The sequence below is a fragment of the Natator depressus genome, chromosome 1, assembly GCF_965152275.1.
Source record: "Natator depressus isolate rNatDep1 chromosome 1, rNatDep2.hap1, whole genome shotgun sequence".
Classification (NCBI taxonomy): Eukaryota; Metazoa; Chordata; order Testudines; family Cheloniidae; genus Natator; species Natator depressus.
Window position 1 is genome coordinate 151,437,430 of NC_134234.1, and position 20,750 is coordinate 151,458,179.

Here is a 20,750-nt window from a genome sequence, read left to right on the forward strand (position 1 = left end):
TTGAGAACTAAGCAAACAAATCCAGTAAATGTATATTTTATGTATACTTCTCTAATGAAAAATGGCTGAGCAGATTATTTTCAATATTGTTTTTAAAAAACCTAATTTTAATCTTTTTGCCAAATTTTGGCCAGGATCAAATATTTTTGTCACTTATCTAATATCCGTTTATAATACTTATATCTCACTAGCTGTAGTGGCGTGAAGGAAGACCCTGAGACACTACCTAATACGCACATTTGGCTTTCATGAGCATTGCTAAGATGAAAGTGAAGTGTAAAATGCTAAATGAAGGCACAAGCCTTTCTAAGTTATAGCATCTTTTTTTTGTTTTGTTTCAATATAAAATGTCTTAAAAAGTAGTGTAAAGATTCTATTTTTACGAGGTTAGTTACCATAATGGTGTAGAGTCCATTTTAATATTACTAGCAACTGTATTTTAATGTTGCCGTGGTTTGTTTATTTCTTTGTCTCCAGGCTTCAAAATACATCCCTGATATCTGTGTTATTAGAGCAGTACAAAAAATTGTCTGGGCATCAGGGTGTGGGTCAGTTCAGCTGGTGTTCAGCTCAAATGAGGAAATTAGTAAAATTTATGAAAAGGTAAGAATTCTTAAGCAACTTCTTTTTCTATTTAATTATTTGGTCAGCTATAAAAAGGACAGTGTCAAGTAATTTAGGCTCAAAATGTGACCTATCTTCAAATAGTTATATTCTTGTTGGTAATATACTTTGGATTCTAATGTAGGGTCACAATTGTGATACTGTAGTTAAGATTAAGATGGCATTTCCATGCCATGTGCCTATTTTCAATTATTTTGGGGCTGAAATTTCTTAAACTTGAAGTCACATTTTTTCTGTTCTATCAAAATGTGAAATAAGCATTTGTTACATGCTAAATTTTTCAGGTATACTTTTTGTAATTTAGATAATTCAAATGCTTTAGTCTTTAAAGCTCAGACTAGACATATATGGAATGAAAAATGTTTTTGACTTGCCTTTTTTGGAAGAAATTTGATTTTGAAATTGACACTGAAGCACTGGTAAAACTGAGTGATAGCATGTATAGCAGTTTATTTTCCTTAATTACTTATGCACATACTTGGAGTGTAAAATATCAGATCTTTGCATACACAGGATTTAAGGGGTGGGTTAGACCAATCTGAGTTGGAGATATTTCTGGGTATCATGCAAAATGTTTATACTGTCTCAAGCTTTTGGATCTCTTTTCCCCCTTGGTATACACTGCTCAGAACCTTGTTCTTGTAAAAGTAACCTTCAGCTTATCAACGGTGGCTTATAAAATTTTAAAAGTAATGATATAACCAACTCCTAGAATTGTATTGCAAATACATGTGTATCGTTGGATGATGTAGTTGAGGAAGTTGCTGAATTCTGGAAAGAGCAAGTTCTGTTTGTCTCACATGTCTGTTCACTATCTCCTCTGAATTTTCAAAGTTAATCAAGTCTGGCTCTGCTAAGTACTTAGCTAAGTAAAGGAAGAAGGAATTTGGTGGGATGCTTTTATTTTTTGTATACTAGACCTTTTGCTTAAATTTTTGATTTACAGAAAAATAGGTTTACTTCCAGAAAAAGCAGTTTAGCTTAGTAGCCCTAGCACTTCTGATTGCCTAGGTATCCTGTTCAATTTCTCACAAAATGAGTTTCTTACTAAGAAGAGTAATCCTCCCTTTATTTGAAGTTTGCTAACGGGGCTAAATTCTGGCTAAGCTAGTGTGGTAGTAGAGAAGCAGAAGTTTCTCTCATATGTTTCTTCACTTGCTACCCATATCACAAAAAAGTGTGTGGGAGGGGAAGCAAGATCCATATGCAGGTGTGCGGAAGGGGGCAGGCTAGGGCAGAACTACTTGAAGTCTTGGCTCCTTGTCCCCTTTTCCGCCAACACTCTAGCCAGTACAGCTGCTCTGGCATACTGGAGAGCCTCTGCTGTGCTATAGACCTGTCACAGTTTACTCCCTCCTTAGAATAACAAGGAAACCAGGTGGGAGGGTAGCAGTGCAACAATGCGCTGCTGTTTACTGTGGCATCGTGGCAAAGCCACAGTTGAACCTTGACTCTCTCTCTCTCTCTATTGTAGTGTCTGTTTCAGGCTTTACAGTTTGTATATGTAAACTATATCTTTAAAGATTGAATTGAAAACATTAGGCAGTGAGTATGTATCTTAAATAGGAATGTATATGGCCACAGAAATAACTAGAGAGAAACTATAGTTGGACGAATGATGATGAGAATTATACACAAGATGAGAATGTTTCCTGCACATTAATTTTAAATGCCATTTAACTTTGCTTCAGGAATTTCTCACATTTGTTTTAGATACTCACCCAGTTTTCACTTGGGGTGAAAATCACCCCTCTGAGAAGGCTAACACAAGACACTCTACCCTTCTCTTCTTCCCACGTACTTATCCCTGTGATCTTTCTATCTGTCATCTAAAATGCATATTGTGTGTGTGTATATAGCCCTCTATAATACTGTCATATAATAACTGTTGGCGATGGTTAAGGTTGAAATTTGGCATATGTTCTATTGGCGCAAAGCTTTTTCAAACCAGTTAATATGGGGTTTTATATCGTGTGCTTTTTTTTTTTTAATCACCGTGTAGAAACTTTGGCAAAATCAGTTCAGCCATTTTTTAGTTATGCAAGAAGGTATGGCGGAGTGGCTATATTCCAGTCAAAAAAATTTTGTGTTATCTCAAAAATGACCAAAAGATGACCATTCAAATTTGGCTTATTTGATCTGAAGAAAATTCTGTTCTTTTCTGATTTTAGGAAAGGAGTACTTAGAACCTCAGTTAGTCAAATAGGTCTTGAGCATCTTAGAACCATAGACCAACTCCTCAGGGACAACTCTGCTGTATTCGAAGAACAGCTCTGCTTGCAAAATTTTAAACTCCACATTTGCACCGCATTGGAAACTTTTTTCTTTTTATTGAAAAAAAAAATGTGAGCAACTAGCAGTAACATACAGTGATAGTAACTTCTATCCACTAGCTCCTCCATTTTTGCACCTCAGTTCTTCCACAAAATTGATATTCACGCTTCCTTGGTCTTCCCCCAAGCTCCAACCCAATATTCATCCCTCCTCCTTCTGCACAGTTTGCAAAGTAATGGCTCTTCTGGAACATATAAAAACATGGTGGTGTTGCCTAAGGGTGTATAGGACCTTCCAGGGATCTTGGCCCTCCATGCACACCCGGAAATGTACTGCGGAGCATCCTGTCCCATGGGCTTGGGTTCATACTATCTTGTGCCTGGGATGACCCTGCAGCTGTCTGGCTTTGTGATGCAATGGGACTGCCATGCAGCCTGTGTTGTCGCAGCTGACTCTGTCTCTATTGCCTACTGGGGATCTGGTCCCTTACCTGAGGGGACCAGAACTTTTTTTCTGGGTCCTTGAGTGCTTAATTTCTCAGTCTTAACATTAAATGAGTATTTTTAATACATGTAAGTATACAGTATGTGTGAATATGCTCACTCTAAATGGGGGTCTGCTTATTCATAAGATTTTTGAAGAAGACTGAGAATATGCTTTAGTTTTTGTAAGTGGCTGGCTGAGCTTCTCTGAATTGATCATTTTAATGCTTCTGAGATTTGAATAGTATTGTAGTTGTGTGTTAGGGTGTCTAAAGCCTTAAACAGTTTGTAGGTTCCCCCTCCCCCCCCCATAGAAATAAAATTTTTCTAAGCTGTTTTGCTTTCTTATCTCTTTAGAGGGAATGATTGTTGTGTTGGACTAGGTGAACTGTCTTTTGCTGGAGAGGATTTCAGTTATGTACCAAAAGGATAGGCATCCTATTTCGCATCTTTTTTCTGAGCTTTGCCTTTACTAATCTGGTATAACGACGCATTTTGTTATGTGGTGCTTTATACAGTCCATATCCTCATGTGTTAGTTTGACAAGTAGTATTGAGAAACTTTAACTGGGGGGTGGGAGGGTGGAATAATATTAAGGCATACTAATGTGACAAGGGCGGGAAAGAAATTGGTTAATATTGTATTTAAGACGCTACCAATGTAAAAGTGGAAGGAAAAGTAACTCAACAATTAGAACTAAGATCCAAGTGCTTGTAACTCAAGTATAAAAAGGCGCAGTCTCTTCTGCATATATTACTATGTATTCGTTCTGTTACACTAGCACCTGCAGGACCCAAACAGGTCAGCACTTCACTTTACTAGATACTGTGCAGATATATACTAAGACAGTTCCCACCCCAGAGAACCTATAATTTAAGACACAAGGCAGCAGGTGAGTGAAAAGACTATAGGGGAGAGAGGACTGAATCAATGTATGTGATAACTTGCATTGTAGATTTAGCTGGGCATTGGTACACAAACTCTTGGTATCCCCTTGTGTTTTAAGTGTACAGCTAGATGCCAGGCAGATTTGTTGCACTTTTCCATATCCATTCATGCTGTTCATTTGATTCACTTTACAGACAAATGCAGGCAATGAGCCAGACATGGAAGATGAACAAGTTTGCTGTGAAGCTTTGGAGGTGATGACCTTGTGTTTTGCTTTGATTCCAACAGCATTGGATGCACTTAGTAAAGAAAAGGCATGGCAGACATTTATCATTGACTTGCTATTGCACTGTCACAGCAAGTAAGTGATTTAAAATAAATAGCACTTGTATAGCGTTTTACCTCTTCAAAACACTGTACAAACTAATCTAAAACACAAAGTAGATGTTGCAGCTATTTATCATCTTTTTAACTACAAGGGGGTTTTTTGTACAGAAATACTAAAGACTTTCAGTGTTGGTTTGCTTTGTTTTAAGTTCAAAATACGTTTGCTTTTTTTATGATTAACTGGTTACTCATGTACAAATATGTATTAGTATGCTGCTTAGCAATATAACTTTGTAGCTAGGTTCTGTGTCTCACCAACTTTCATTGAAATCAGTGAGTTGCAGGTGTTCAGTACCACTAAGCATTGTGCTGTTTATTTCAAAAGTCAGTTAAACCAGAAAAAAGTCATTAGTGTTTTAGAAATCCTGAAAAGGGTATTTGGCCATTCTGACTTTCGTTCATAATGTGATGCATGTATTAGTAACACTAATGTTGTTACTTTTTCCACTTGTACTCATTTGTTCAAAAACTCTAATCCTTTTCTTTTACTGGTAAGAGTGAGAACCCTTAATGTATTATAAATGTCCAACTGACTTGACAGAGTGCTTATTAAGCTTCCAAAAAGACCAGTAGGTGTTGTATTTAATGCCATTCAGAAAAGTTGAGTTTTTTTAGCTATAGAACCTTGTCACAGGTAAATTTTCTTCTGTTACACGAATGCAGAGGCAAAGCTTCATCATTTATAGAAAGGTTTTGAATCGTAATGTCTTCTTACACTAAATCCTCACTCCCATGTAAAATCATATTTTATTCAATGTTCATGCCACCCTTTTAAATATTAATCAGATGATGAAGTGTCTTTCTTTGGGACATGGATTGTTAATACACATAAATAATGTTGCACCAGTTTACCTGTACAATCATTGCTTCATCTGAAAATCTGTACAAGTTTGTCTAGCTAGTGAATCTGTTTGGGTCTTTACTAGGTATAAAACTCTGAATGCAGATAGAAAATTTAGCAACTGTGTGCTTCTCAGGTAAACTTTGATTCAAAAAAATTTCACAAGCAGCAAATGTGACTGGTAATGTCAAATGTAAACGTGTGTGTTTTGCTGTTTTTGGAAGACTTCCCGGTGGCAGCACTTTGTCATAAAATGTTGAGGGTTACTAAAACAACATTATCTACAGAACTGTTATTTTTGTTAAAAACTTCTTCGTTCTGGTGTTGTCAGTGCTTTCCATGACTCTGACATCAGACATTTTAATTCCATTTATGAAAGATCAACAATAGGTAAAAGTGAGTTAAGTCATGATTGTCCAATCTGTTGAATGTTAGTTATCTGGGTTAAATCCTAGCCCCATTGAAGTCAATACAAGTTTTCAAATTGACTTATATGGAGTCAGGATTTCACCCACAGTGTTTGATTTCTTTTCCATCTAGATGTGACAAGCTGTAAAGATTTCTACACTACTCTGCATGAAGTTCTGTGATTAACTTCCCAGACATTTTCTTTAACATATAACACATCTTATACGCTAGTGTTGGAAAAACATTTTTTCTGTGTGTATCTCCTAACAAATCCTTTCCGTTGAGAAACATTTGAAATGTGGTTGCCTCTTAATATAGCAATCCACGTCAGCCAGAGTGAATGTTATCTAAGACAGGTGTTTTAAAGACTGAATCACTGGTACCAGGATAAATGAACTTAGTTATATATGAGCTGAGGATAGCCACAAGGAACATGAACTTCAGGTATCAAGTTTTTTGCGGGGAGTGGGGAGGCTTAATACCAGAGAATAAGCATAATTACTTCACGTTGACCTGAAGCAAGGACACATTCTATCTTTTGGTTTGCTTGAAAGCCGTCAAAAGGCCAGACTGTGGGTGTGAAAGCAACTGACACACAATGTGTTTCAAGATGCTGTTTTTTCAACTTCTGAAATCAGTTATCGCAAATGAATTCTGTGAATCCTAAACATATAGCAGTAAAATGTGACATGAAGAACAGTAATAGGTCCATTGCCCGTAGTATTTTGTTCAGGAATATTTTGAGTATCAATCACAACAAAATGGTAAGTATCATTCCTCAGTACTGTGTTACAGTTTACAGTAGTGTTCTTTAGCCATACGATTAAGTATCCCTGCATTATCATAGGCTGCAGTTAACAAGGCTGCTAGTACCTTGGGATACTGAATGTTGCTTTAGCAGCTTCACAAAAGTTTGAGATCCACACCTAATTAATTTACATATTAGTTTTCATAGCTTGTAGTAAAAAAAAAAAATGCAGACAGACAAAATGTGCTTAACTTTATTTTTAATCACCCTAACAGATATTAAATAGACTTCTGTTTCACCAATCTCTTGTATTTTTAAAGCAGCCTTTCTGTAATATAAAATCAAGCGGTTTTTTTTGGTCCCAAGTATATGCACGTTACACATCAAACTTGGAGGGTGGTTGCAGCAGAGATATATGTAAAGGTGTTGATTGTTCACCTCTTCTTGAACTTTGGAAGACTTTTTTTTCGTACAAAGCTATGCAGTCCTGACTGTGCAAGCTTGAATAATGCCTGACATCTCTGGGACAGTTTAGTATAAGGTTATTCAAGAATCTGGCATCTGCATTTGGGTTAATAGTAGCATTTTCCTTTACAGAGATAAATACCTCATAAGATCTGAATTCTAGGAAGTGGGTCTCACACTCCATGTGTTAAATGATCTAGAAGTATGTTGCATTTATTGGGAAATGAAACACTGCATAGATCAATCAAGATTTTCATCTCATCAGACTGTGTGTGTGTGTGTGTGTGTAGAAATTCGTTTTCCTTCAGAGTTGGAAAGACAATCAAATGTAGATGAGGCAAAATATACATTCCCCTGCAATTTTTGATTGATGTAGGTGAGGTACCCACCATTCATGATGAGGCCGTCCATGTCCAGTTATATCTAATATGTGCCATGCAGTGTTTGTGCAGCACATATCAAGTGCTGTTGAGAGAAAGTTCCCTTTAGGGATACACATCTGCAGTGTGTGTTACACACTGCTTCATATATTCTCCATTACTAAATGGTTTGATGCTTGGTTAACTCTCGTAACTTTTAAATTTGAAGTAGTTTATTTTAAAATAAAGACCATTGTACTATAAAATCTTCTGCATGAAATGTCAGTCTAGGTCTTCTGTTTTTTCCAACAGCATAACTATTGTGTTTGATTTATTATGACTTTTCCAGCAGTGTACTTTTTGTCATAGCAGCTAAAAGTGGTATCTCAAGCAAATAGATTTCTGCATCCTCTCTCAACTGGGTTTTTTGACAAGGCAAGGAATTTGTGATCTGCAGTTACATACTTTTTGGATCTTTTTTTATGTGAGACCTGGTAGTCTGTCATGGATCACACTTGGGCATCCCTCCACTATTGAATTTTTTTCTACATGAGCATTCAACAGACCACTTTGCATTAAGTTTCCTTTCACTATATGATTTAATCCAGGGGTGGCCAAAGTTACTGAGCCTTATATGACAGTCTTCAGAAGTTCAAGAGATGGGGCATACTGGCCGGGGGTCAGAGCTTCAGCCCCTCGGGAGGCACCTGCTGGGGCTCAGAGTTTCAGCCCCACTCCTGCTGAAGCCCCAAGCCCCAGCAGGCGTGCTCCACAGAGCTGAAGTCCCAAGATCCCCCTCCCCGCTGGGCAGAAGCCCCTACTCCACCATCCCGCTGCAAGGTAGAGGTTCTAAGTGTGTGCACTCCCCTCCACCACCCCCCAACCCCCCCAGAGTGATAAATGAGTGATTTTCTTGAAAGAAAAAACAAATGAGGGACAATAACTAAAAGGTGAAGGTATTGTTGTTGCTTACATTTTGCCAAAAAAGACTATATTGTGCAGTTTGACGTATAATTTACAGTTGTGTGTTTCTCTTTTTTAACAAAAATTTTCATGGATTTCAAGAGGTATTTTTTTTAGCCCACATTGTAATTGTATTTATCCTTTATAGGAAAAATTAAATGTTTTTTTCACTGTTTTCAGAACTGTTCGTCAGATGGCACAGGAGCAATTCTTTTTAATGGCTACCAGGTGTTGTATGGGACAGAGACCTCTGCTTTTCTTCATTACACTGCTGTTTACTGTGTTAGGGGTAAGGCATTTGAAATTAACACTTCCATTATTCTAGTACAGTTTGATGTTCTATAAGAAATGAGTGATAGGATAAAAAATAATTTCAATAAAGAGTACCTTACTACCAGGTATAATGCACTTGAATTTACATGTTTTGAACGTTTTTTCTTTGATTATGCTGCTATGGCTCTTGTATTGCAATGCGTTGTAGGATAATTCCAATTTGATAGCGGTAAAAATGGTCTCTTACGCAAATACTAAAACTATATTTTTTAAAATGTAACTGTTTTAAAAGTAAATGGCAAAACTTCTTTTGAAAGGTTTATTCCTTAGCAAATTAGATAAATATGCATAAATTATGAATAAATTTGTTTTTAAGCTACATATTTGTGAAGCAGTTCATCCTTCATTTTCTGTACCTGTCAGGACTTTCAAACTCAGTATACTTCTGGCTCTGGATTAAATGTTTCATCTGCTCAGTTGATCTTTACAAGTTAGTGAAAGAAGCTGCTTTTCAAATATTTAGTTCAAAAATAAATTGTCATTTTTAAGTTTACACACCACTGTTAATCTCTTCAAATATTAAACATTTTCATTTTATTTTTCTATTACAATTCTATTCAGCTTAGGAAAAAATTGTCTGGGCTTAGTGGCGCTAAATAAAAAAGGCATTTATAAATTTATTTATTTATTTATATTTGTGTTAGAGTACTGCAAGAGAGAGAGCTAAGCATTCAGGAGACTACTTCACCCTATTAAGACACCTTCTTAACTACGCTTACAACAGTAATATTAATGTGCCCAATGCTGAAGTTCTTCTTAATAATGAAATAGACTGGCTTAAAAGGATTAGGGTAAGTTGTAATATCAGGTGAATTATAGAGATTGGTCTTCCAAAAATTCAGATTAAAATTTAGTTGTAAATTTCACAAAAGATACATAATTTCAAGCCTTCTAACTTTTTTTAAAATATTAGGATGAAGTGAAAAGAACAGGAGAAACAGGTGTTGAAGAGACAATCTTGGAAGGCCACGTTGGAGTAACAAAAGAGTTACTGGCATTCCAAACTCCTGAAAAGAAATATCATATTGGTTGTGAAAAGGGAGGTGCAAATCTCATTAAAGTAAGTTACAGTTTGTATTATATGTTAATTTTGAATATCGTTACTTTGAAACCAGTAAAAAAAAAAAAAAAGTGGAGAAACTTTTTATTTTACAGAATGGAACCACAAAAGTGCCTCATTCCATGAAGCATTTTTTGTTTGTAAAGCAAATGGTTCTACTTGGAATTTATTAAACTTTTCAAAGTATAATGGACATGTTGGTCTGTTAAGAATACTTAGCGTTTACATTGCCTTTTACATCTTCAGACCACCGTTTGTTGATTTGTTACAACTTAGTGAGATAACTTTATACCTAAGGCCCCACTTATAAAATTGCAGATTCCACAATATTTGGCTTCCACCACAATTTTGATAGCAGGAATCCCACCATGCTTGAGGCTGATCATGGGAGCCCCCGCTGTCAGCTCCGGGCAACCAACAGCAGAAGCAGCCCCGTGTTCCTACTCTCAGCCTGGGCGGCCAACAGCAGAAAATCACAGAAAAGTAATAACGGACTTTATTACCGCAAATAATTTCCATTATTACTTTTCTGCAATTTTCTATGGCTTGTTCAGAATTCAGCTGCAATTTTTTGAAAATCTTCCCACAGTTCAAGTAGGTCCTTACTTATATTCTGCTTTGCAGCTGGGGAAACTGAAGCAACAAGTTAGCTTGACAAACTATGCATAGTGAGACAGATATAGAGCACAGAGATTCTTTCCTTTCATGTCCCAAATTTGGTCTATTAGCTCTTGCTAATTAATTTATTCTTTTGTGTTCAAGTTTATGTACAACTCCATCATGTCTGAATAGTTAATCAAGTGTTTTCTGTGCATGAGTAGGGTGATAGCTCTGAGCTTTGAAGCTCTCTTGTTGAGAACACAAAGCAACAGCTAGAATAGTACTTTCCAAAGGTGATACACTAATTTAGCAAGATTTGTCACTGATCCAGATTGATTAGAGATTTACAATTGAATTCTAAAAAGAGAGTTAACTTGAAGATAGAATATTTCCAAAAAAATAAGACTACCACTTTAAATTTTTTAGGCTCTTCTTTATTACAGAATGAAATACATTTTAGCTTATCTATATTCTTTTCAGTCCTCATCTCTCATAAATGTAAAGCTTTCCAGACTGTTGAAAAATACTTCAGTTTTTTAATAGTAACGGGTAACAACTTTTCTGTTTTTCAGGAATTGATAGATGACTTCATCTTTCCAGCTTCCAATGTATATTTACAATACATGAGAAATGGAGAACTGCCTGCTGAGCAAGCCATACCAGTCTGTAGTTCACCAGCTACCATTAATGCTGGTTTTGAGTTGCTAGTTGCACTAGCAGTGGGGTGTGTCCGAAACCTCAAACAAATAGTAGACACCTTGACTGAAATGTATTACATAGGTACAGCAATAACTAGTATGTAGTATTTTTAACCATCTATTTTCTAATTATTTAATCTATGTATTATAATGTATGTAAGTGTTTCCTTCCACTTATACTAGTAACTTGTGGTGTCAACTGATTTTGATGCTAATTACACCCCTCCACATACACACCGATTAAAAGAATCTTTAACTTTAAGTTTGTAAAGTCAATCACTCCAAAGTTAGGGAATACCAGTGTTAAGGTTGCTTCTGCAACCTTACTTTGGCCCCATGGTTTGTATGCATTATGATAGTCTTTAATAACTTGATCACATCCCAGTCTCCTTGCCCAGACTGTCCCAGTTTCTTTTCCACCCCCGTACTCCCTGTCTCCCTCCCTGAACTCCTTGCACTATCTGTGTCCCTCATCCCCTGTCTACTTGTCTCAGTCAGTCCCAGTTCTTCCAGCTCCTCCTCAGATTTGTCTCCCATCACCTTTTTCTACTCCTTAGTCCATCTTCTTGATTAGACAGTTGCAGTCATGACACATCCCAATCCCTAGCCTCCAGTGTTAGTCTCTGCCACAACCTTCTTGTCTCAGTTTACCTCCACCCACACACTCCCCCACAGGTCTGCTTCTTGTTTCTTTTGCGTTTGAATCTGGCAGCTTCCTCCTCTGTGCTGCCTGGGTCCAGCAGGAGGGTCATTGAGGGTCTACACTGCAATGTAAGCCCAATATAAAATACATTGTATTTTAACTAGGTTAAGAATTTTTTGACCCATGCTCAAACCAAGGGCTCTGGCATCCATAATGCAGTGTGCAAACCTGAGTCAAAGTAACCATATCCCAGAATCCCTAGGCTTCCCATGGTGCACCTCCACCCCCTCCATATGGCTGCTCTAGCCCTAGGACCATAAAGTGCTGTGGGAAAACTTTACTGCCCACCCTGAACATTACCAGGAAGCAGCTTGCTTTGCAAAAGGTTTGATCTGTTTTCTCTGCATTGCAAAACCAGGAGGCTCTCTGATAGTGTGCTTGCAAATAGGTGATCAGACCAGAATGGGTTAACACTGACCTGGATTTCTGCAGTTCTGCAGAGGGATTGTGGCTTCCATTTTCAATAGAGTGGGTTCCAGATTGTTGGGATAGAGAGGACTAAGTTGTCCCATGGAATTGTGGGATACTTCCAGATGACTCCCGGGACCTGAGTCAAGTGGGGCTGCATCTACACTGCAAAACAGTAGGGCTTGAAACCTGGGTACCAGCTTGACTCAAACTTGGACACTCCAGCCCTGCAGGATCCTGGGACTGTGCATTAGAGCCCTGGGTTAGCACAATTACAGTATAGACACAAGGGAGGCTAGCCTTGACTCCAGGCTCAAGCAGGGGCTGATGTTGCAGTATAGACATACCCTGAGAGCACAGGAGACCATCTCCCTTCTCTCAGTTCCGGTGCCCAGACCCAGCAGAGACTGGAGCAGTCCATCAAAGCAGTTGCAGGGAAAGTCCTGAAGAGCCTTGGGCTGGAGCATGCCCAGTGCAGATGGAATCTTCAGGGAATTTAGTTGCTATAGTCTAAAGTCTACTGAGCATATGCAAACAGCGATTTTTTTCAAAGGCTTATAACTTTTCTCCAAATTTGGATGGATTTTCATAGGAATGGCAAAGGCACGGGAGCCTAAGTATGTTATATACACAATGGATCACAAGCTTATGGGGAACAAATTTATAGGTCACTTTCAAATCAGAGTTGCTTGCATTACAATGTTGCTGGGACATCACTAGGTTGGCCTGTTGGTCACTGATTTTAGCTTACTTCGTGACAGTAAAAGTCTAGTTGAGAGTCTGGGAGTGTGGATGCAAGGAATAGTTCAAGTGCTTGTTCCTATGTGTATTCCACACATGGGCATGCATGCACTTCATGCACCTGACACCAAAGACTTCTAGCAAGTACTCTGTTAGTCTGGGCCTCTGCCCAGTTGCTCCCCTCGTGTTCTTTACCGAGAGCATAAGAAGCGGTGCAGACCAACACCGCTCAAGTTCCTTCTTACTGCCTCATGGCCTGAGTCAGAATCCTGTCTGAAGCTATCTTTGCATAGTCTTTCAAAACCTGTAAATATAATTGTATATCGTTTTAGTATTCATAGTGTTTAAGCATTTTAGTGTTTTTATGGTCTAGTTTAGTTTCTCCCCATCTTGGGGATCCTCTTTTTGTGGAAAAGGACTGTGCTTAGAGTCCTAGGGTTTAAGAACTGTCTTCTTCTCGGTCAGTGATGAACACCAGTGTTTCCTTTACAGTCTTGGGAAGGCTAATATCTCTGCTAAGGTCAGCAGCTGCCACTCTCCCTCTCCAAACCTGTGAGGGACAAGAGCTCTGACTGAAGAAGTACCTCATGGAGAAAGCCATGGGACCCCACGTGGATCCAGGCTAGGGAGACCGTCTTGCTCACAAATTGATACCATTGTAAAACACCATCCCTTCAAGCACAAGCTCAGAAGCAGAGGCCAGATCTGCTAAGCCCAGGGAATCGCTATGTCTGGGCTTTTGATGAGACTAAAGGGCACCCTAATATACTCAAGGACAGATCCCCTTCCAGGTCTTCTCCTAAAAGAAAGGATCCCTCCCCTACTCTGTCCAAGTTGGGCAAGTCCTCATGATTGGGTCCTAAAGACCTATGATCATCTAAACCTCCAAATTACGAGGATAAGGTGCAAAGGAGAATGGTACCAATGGATCCAATTATAGTGATCCAGCTCTTGAGCCAAAGGATCAACACCTGCTGACACCAACTAGGAACTCCAGATAGGACTCCTCTTATGTGGTATTGTCTTGTCCCCAGAAGGACCCACAGACCACCATGACCATGGATGTGCTGCATATAAGCACCGGGACACTTCACTCTCCAGGATGGACTGAAACCTGTACCTTTTCAGAGGATATTTTCACCCTTCCTTATCCTGAATTGCCTCTCCCTTCGGGTCTGGTTCTCCTGAGTGACGTCTCCACACTGGAGGAGGAACTACCTTAAGGAGAAAAGGATACTCCATATCCTGTCCACAAGTTGGAACATTCACTCACTAGTACCAACAGCATTGCTGTTGGAACCAGAACTTACCTTTTAGTTGGCTGGCTCAGATGTTCTACACAAGCCATTGCCGCCACAGAAGGAGACTAGTCTGGACAGAGACGCTAGGAGGTCTTGGATCCATCCTCCACTCAGATATGACTACCCACTGGACCAGTGGTACCCAGTGTCTTGGGGTCCCCCCAATAGGTTGACCCTTCATGCTGGCCATATTGGTGCCCATAAGATCCCTACATTAGACACCCCAGATTTGTACATGGATACTGCTGGCCTTCCTCCTCTAGCTAATGTCGGCATACAAGAAATCGAACCAGATTCACCAGTACCAATGGTTCTGATGGTGTCACCTTCCTCATCTGATGAGGCAATTGCCCCATCCTTGCCATCCCCACCTGACTACCATGGGCAACATCAAAAGCTCCTGCAGAAGGTGGGGAGTGAGATCCAGATTCCACTTGACAGTTTGCAGCCCTCTGAATCCTGGTCAGGTGACCCACCCAGCAAACAAGGCCATTGTGGAACCAGCCAGGATAGTTTAGCATACTCCTGCTTCCTAATTTCCCATCCCAAAAATGGCTGAGAGGCAATATTTTGTACCAGCTAAAGGGACGGAGTTTCTGTTTACTCCCGCTGCCCACAACTCCCAGTAGTACAAGCAGCCACTAAGACATCCAGGCTTAGCACTGCAAGGCAATCCTTGCAGACAAGCGTACTTAAATACCTTGACCCTCTAGAGAAAGGAGGTATTTTTATCCACCAGCCTTCTGTTCAAAATTGCTAACTATGAGTCTTTATTGGCAAAAAATGTTTTCACGAACACTTGAAGTTCAAAGACAAACTCCCTCAGGAGGACAGAGCCCAATTTCAAGTCCTCATCGATGAAGGTAAACTGATGGCTAGGACCTCTCTTCAAGGTGCAGTGGTCATGGCTAATACTGCATCTAGAGGTATAGCTACAGCTGTAGTGATGAGGCATGAATCTTGGCTCCACTTTTTGGGGTTTCTTAGGGAAGTCCAGAATACCATTGAGGACTTGCCTTTTGAGGACCCTAATCTGTTAAATGAAAAGACTGACTAATTTTTATGCTTGCTGAGGACTCCAGGACAACTCTCCACTCCTTGAGGATTTATACCCTGGCCCCAAAGAGAAAACACCATAAACCAAGTGTATAAGCCAAGACCTTCCCCTTAGGTGTTCTACAACCAGTCCCTTACAGACTTCTGTGCAAACGTCAGAGGGCATAAAGGCCAAAATATGCAGCTTTCTCCACCACAGCTACATCCATTGAACCTCCATCCACCAACCAGGTTACTTTTGATGGGATGCTTGAGAACCATGTACCCTTATTGATATCACTCCCTTCGCCCCCCAAACCTTTGGTCGACTCACCCTTTTCACCCACAACTGAAGGGGGAATAACAGTTCACAGGTGGGTACTAGAGATCATTCCGTCCAGCTGCACTGTCGAGTCTCTTCCCCCTCTTCAGGGACCATGCCCTTGCTGACCCTTCTTCAGGGACCATGCTCACAAGGAAATCCTCTGTCAGGAGGTGGACTGTCTTCTACAGCGAAGAGCTGTAGAGCAATATATCTGCAAAGAAAGAAAGAAACCAATTAGGAAAACACGTAGACTGTTTGTCACGAAAGCAGAGCGATCATGGGGACAAGCATTATTGGATCAGAGACTCTCTAAGTAGATGTCCAGCTGTATCATTCTTTATCATCAGTGTATAATTCTTCCCTCGGAAAGGGTGAGGGCCCGTTCCACTAAAGCACAGGCAACCTCTGTAGCATCTCTTTGAACATTTGTAAAGCTGCAACTTGGAGTTTCATCCATACCTTGACATTATGCCTTAGTCCAGGCCTCTTCTGCAGATCCACCTGTTGGGACAGCAGTATTACAGACATCTGTACCAATTGCATCCTTGCTCCCTGCTCCTGTTTATGTACTGCTTACCAATTACTCAATGTGAAAATACACATAGAAACCAGCTCTCAAAGAAGAAATGGAGGTTACTTACTTGAAACTGGATCTGCTTTAGGCATGTGTGGTCCTTATCTATATTCCGCTGCCCGCTCTCCTTCCCCTTAGCTTTGAATCCTATCTGATTCATGGTAAGAGAAGGAATTGGAGAGGCATCGGTCCGCACCATCCTTATTCCTTTGGTGCAGAGCATGAGGGAAGCAACTGTTCAGGAGTGGACCAGTGCACTCTATTTGCTAGAAATCTCCAGTCTCGGACACATGGAGTGAACCCACATATGGAATACAGATAGGGACCACACATCTCGAAGAACCTCCAGTTGCAAGTAACACCTATTTTCAGAGAAAACCCAACCGTAAGCCATATTGATATCTTTATGTGAAATTGCTTTCAACTGTGAAGTAAAATGTGTGGCATAAACAAACATGATGTAGAATAAGAGATTTAAGAGTAGTATAGTCTGACTAGAGAAGTATTCTTCTAAGACATTTATTTACTTTGATAAGGAAACAAGTTACAGAGCCAAACTGGTGCAGTATTCTGAACTCTGATTCCTTGTCACTGCTAGTGGATTTTGAATTCTTCAACTTAAGTGTCTTTAAAAGGCAAATCAGTGGTCTCAAGGAAATAAGTACTTCTGCTGCAAATTTGGCACTAGCTATAGTTATTTTTAAGTCGGTTATATAAGATAGTGTACTTAAAGGTTGCACTTAAACTGTCATTGGCAACAAATGCGGGCATCAATTTTAGAGGTTTTTGACTATTTTCTGTTTGAAGGTTTGGTAAGTTAAACTTTGTTTAATATAACGTGAACAAATAGTAATTTCAGTTTTATGGAATTGCCTTGATTATCATAATAGATATTGTTTTGTAATAAAATAATTTTAAAATCAATTTTGGTTATTCTCTTGTAGCTTGTGAAGCGCTTACAGAATGGGAATATTTGCCACCTGTTGGGCCTCGGCCATCAAAGGGATTTGTAGGATTAAAAAATGCTGGTGCTACTTGTTACATGAATTCTGTCATTCAGCAGCTATACATGATTCCAGCTATCAGAAATGGTATTCTTGCAATTGAAGGCACAGGCAGTGATGTAGACGATGATATGTCTGGGGATGAGAAGCAGGACAATGAGGTAATTGTACAGAACTTGCTGGTCATCTGTTTTAGTACGTTTAAGTCATAATGTTTTTCATCAGATAGAATTTTATTTTAATGGGTTTTCCTTACATTTCTAGCAACAAAACTATAACCTAATATTTCTTATTTGGAAATGTTATCGACTAGAGTAGAAGGTCCAAAAGATTAAAGGTCAGGCTTGCTTTTTCCCCTTCATTTTTTCCCCCTCAGATGGAATACATGATTGAAAATGTCATCTACAATGTCGATTAAACAGTCTACATATAGCATGTATAAGTTAAAATAGAGGTAACAATACATAAGTTACTAGTTTCCTCCAATAATCGTTCTGTAAACTAAGAGTGCACCATACTGTACATGGTTGCCTTGTTACTAGTTTTAGTTCTCCTATATTCTGCTTATATTCATTATGTTAATGAAGATTACATGACTGTGTTTTTGATTGATAGAGCAATGTAGATCCTCGGGATGATGTGTTTGGTTATCCACATCAATATGAAGATAAACCAGCATTAAGTAAAACAGAAGATAGAAAAGAATACAATATTGGAGTTCTGAGACATCTCCAAGTCATCTTTGGTCATTTAGCAGCTTCCAGACTACAGTACTACGTACCAAGAGGGTTTTGGAAACAATTCAGGTAAATAGAGAATTGGTTTTTACTATTGATTTCTGGTTCCTGAGACTATTAAAATATAATAGAAGTCAGTGATATGAAAAAAGTATTAGACATAAGCAGTTTGTATAAATTTAAAGATTTATGTGGTTTTATAATGTGCTATTTAGAATGGTGAAAAAGTAAGCTGAATTGAGCAGAAGTAACAGCGACATCTTTGAACTCTGGCAATTTTTGAGACTTATCAGCCAGATATTAGGTTACATGCGAAAGGGAATGTTTAGTTTTTGTGCCAGGTGATGCACAACACCATAAGCAATCAGTTAACTATGCTCAGTAAAAGTGAATAGAGGTATTATAATTTCAGTGTATTTTTCTCTCTTCCAAAAATACCCCCAAAACATTTTTTCTTTTTTCTTTTTAGACTTTGGGGTGAACCTGTTAATCTCCGGGAACAACATGATGCTTTAGAATTTTTTAATTCCTTGGTGGACAGTCTAGATGAAGCTTTAAAAGCTTTGGGGCATCCAGCCATGTTAAGTAAGGTTTTGGGAGGGTCCTTCGCTGATCAGAAGATTTGTCAAGGATGCCCACATAGGTAAGTGTTTCGTTTCACCTTTTTCACAGTAAAACAGTCTACATTTATGAGAGAAGATGGTTACAAAAATGTTGTAAAGCAAATAAACTGCCTTATAAAAGTCTTTCTGTTAGAAGAAGGGTACGTTGGAAAACCCCATTAATATTGAGGATATATTTTGCCTTTAACGGGATTTGTTATAGTGTTTGGCCAAAGTCTTAACATTATTTACAGTGTTAGTGTTTCTGTTGATCTTATTGCTCCCCACTATCAACTGTGTTCAAAAATTTCTGAATCACTCTGTGTGAGACAGAGAGAACACAAACCATTGGTACTAGAACAGGGGTGCCTAGGACCAAATGCACTTTGCAAAGTCCTAAAACATGCCCCACTGCTGTTTTCACCCTAGAACAACATGATGAAGACCCAGCTGACCAAATTGCAAGTTTATTTCTGTTCAGTTCAAGCACCAAGCTATTTCCATTAAATAAAAAAGGTGCGAATTAAATCAGATATTATAGTAGTATACAATTATTTCTTATTTAAAATAATGTATACTTAAATATATTTATGAAAGGTGCAACTGTCTCCTAAATTGCCAATGTATCTGTGTCCTAAAATTTTGTGTACCCTTTTATTGAGAAATATAACTTTATCGGAAACAAACAGAAAAGGCAGATTTTGTCAATAATGATCCAGTTGGATTTTATTATGATTGCTTTGTTGACCCCAGTTGAATTACTGGGCACGCACTGTAACCACTTCAAGTATAAGAAATAATGTTAAGAGAAGTAAGTACCTGCTAGCTATGCGTTTAATATGTCTCTTTTGCTGGAAGAAAGCAAAAATACTGCAAGTTGCTAAAAACATTGGATTTTTTTAATGTTAAAAAAAAGTGTTCCTTCCCCATACAAAAAGGCTAAATGTGGTAAAATGACAGAGATGTGTAATAACCTGGGTGTTTCTCAAAGTTCAGGAACTTGTGTGGTTGTATGTTTACTTCTTGGCCTTTGAAAATATTTGGTTTAGCTGGCTTATGGGTTTCTTTCTATGAGACTTGTGTAACAGTATCTATTAGCAAAAAGGATGGCGCTGGAAGAATGGTGTCTTGGGAGGAGGAGGAGGCTGGTGGTAAACAGAGTGAGAGAGATGGCAGGGAAGTAAAAGTTCCAAATTCATGAGTGTTATATAGGTGGTGTCACTGTTTTGAAGGAATGGATTCAAAATAATAGTAATTTTATCATAGAAGCCTAGAATAGAGGAGAGTATACAACAGCTTACAAGTTAGAGAAAAAGATTCTTTACATTTATGTAGAACAGGCAGAACCCTTTTGATCTATTCACAGTTTCCTTTCATTTGATAAATATCAATAAGGTCAGCTACTGTCCAGGATATGTCTTAATTGGTTGTCTCCATACATTGCTGCTTCATTGCTCTGATTGTAATTTGAAGGTCACATCAGAACGCATTAAGTCAAAGACATGCCAGAAAGTGTCAAGTGATTTGTAAAGTCTATCTTGTAGATTTTCAGATAGGAAGCTAAATATGCGCTCCTAGGGTGGCTGTTTGAAGCCATCACTTTAGCTCTAATATAAAGTACTTACTATAGTTTATCAAGTTGGGAAAGCCTAACTCCAGATAATAAAAGGTCAACTATGGAAAAAATTACAGCTGGAAATTGGGTTATAAAAGTACAATCTTCTGTCAGTGCACGCTTGTCCACTCATTTCTTGTGAGTTAAGCAAATCTGTCAAGATACCTTAGATGGTTAAAAGATGTGAGGTGCTGAAAAATGCATGTAATGAATAATCCTAAAGATAAACATCTGCCACCTTCTTTGAAGTTTAGGAAAATTAAGTAATTTCTATGAGCTTCTTAAAATAAGTGCCTTGAGGACAAAGATTGAAAAGTGCATAATAGAAAATACTATAATATTATCAGAATAAGATCATTGAAAGTAAAGTGAATGGGTAAATTAATATATAATACATTCCCACTTGAATTTTCTTGAAGCTCTAAGGTTAACAGCAGATTAGATCATTTGTAGGTTAGAGGAGCTCTTCAGTCATAACCTACTTGTGTTTCGGGGTATGTGTACACAGTCAAATCTGTGCACAGGATAGCCTACCTAAACTAGTGTGAATCCAACTAGTGCAGGTAACAGTAGTG

General features: G+C 38.6%; 1 protein-coding gene across 4 annotated transcripts in view; it reads left to right on the forward strand.

Moving 5' to 3' along the window:
• The window catches only part of USP9X (ubiquitin specific peptidase 9 X-linked), a 199,062-nt gene that overhangs the window by 141,231 nt on the left and 37,081 nt on the right, over nucleotides 1-20,750 (forward strand). For 2 of the 4 annotated variants that reach the window (XM_074968997.1, XM_074969006.1), the window contains 9 exons: nucleotides 478-603; nucleotides 4,463-4,629; nucleotides 8,620-8,728; nucleotides 9,417-9,563; nucleotides 9,686-9,832; nucleotides 11,005-11,227; nucleotides 17,162-17,382; nucleotides 17,837-18,027; nucleotides 18,428-18,601. In XM_074968997.1, the coding sequence (XP_074825098.1) occupies nucleotides 478-603; nucleotides 4,463-4,629; nucleotides 8,620-8,728; nucleotides 9,417-9,563; nucleotides 9,686-9,832; nucleotides 11,005-11,227; nucleotides 17,162-17,382; nucleotides 17,837-18,027; nucleotides 18,428-18,601 (1,505 nt within the window). The remainder of the gene's footprint in view (nucleotides 1-477; nucleotides 604-4,462; nucleotides 4,630-8,619; nucleotides 8,729-9,416; nucleotides 9,564-9,685; nucleotides 9,833-11,004; nucleotides 11,228-17,161; nucleotides 17,383-17,836; nucleotides 18,028-18,427; nucleotides 18,602-20,750) is intronic. The other 2 variants (XM_074969018.1, XM_074969028.1) reach the window with 2 other exon arrangements.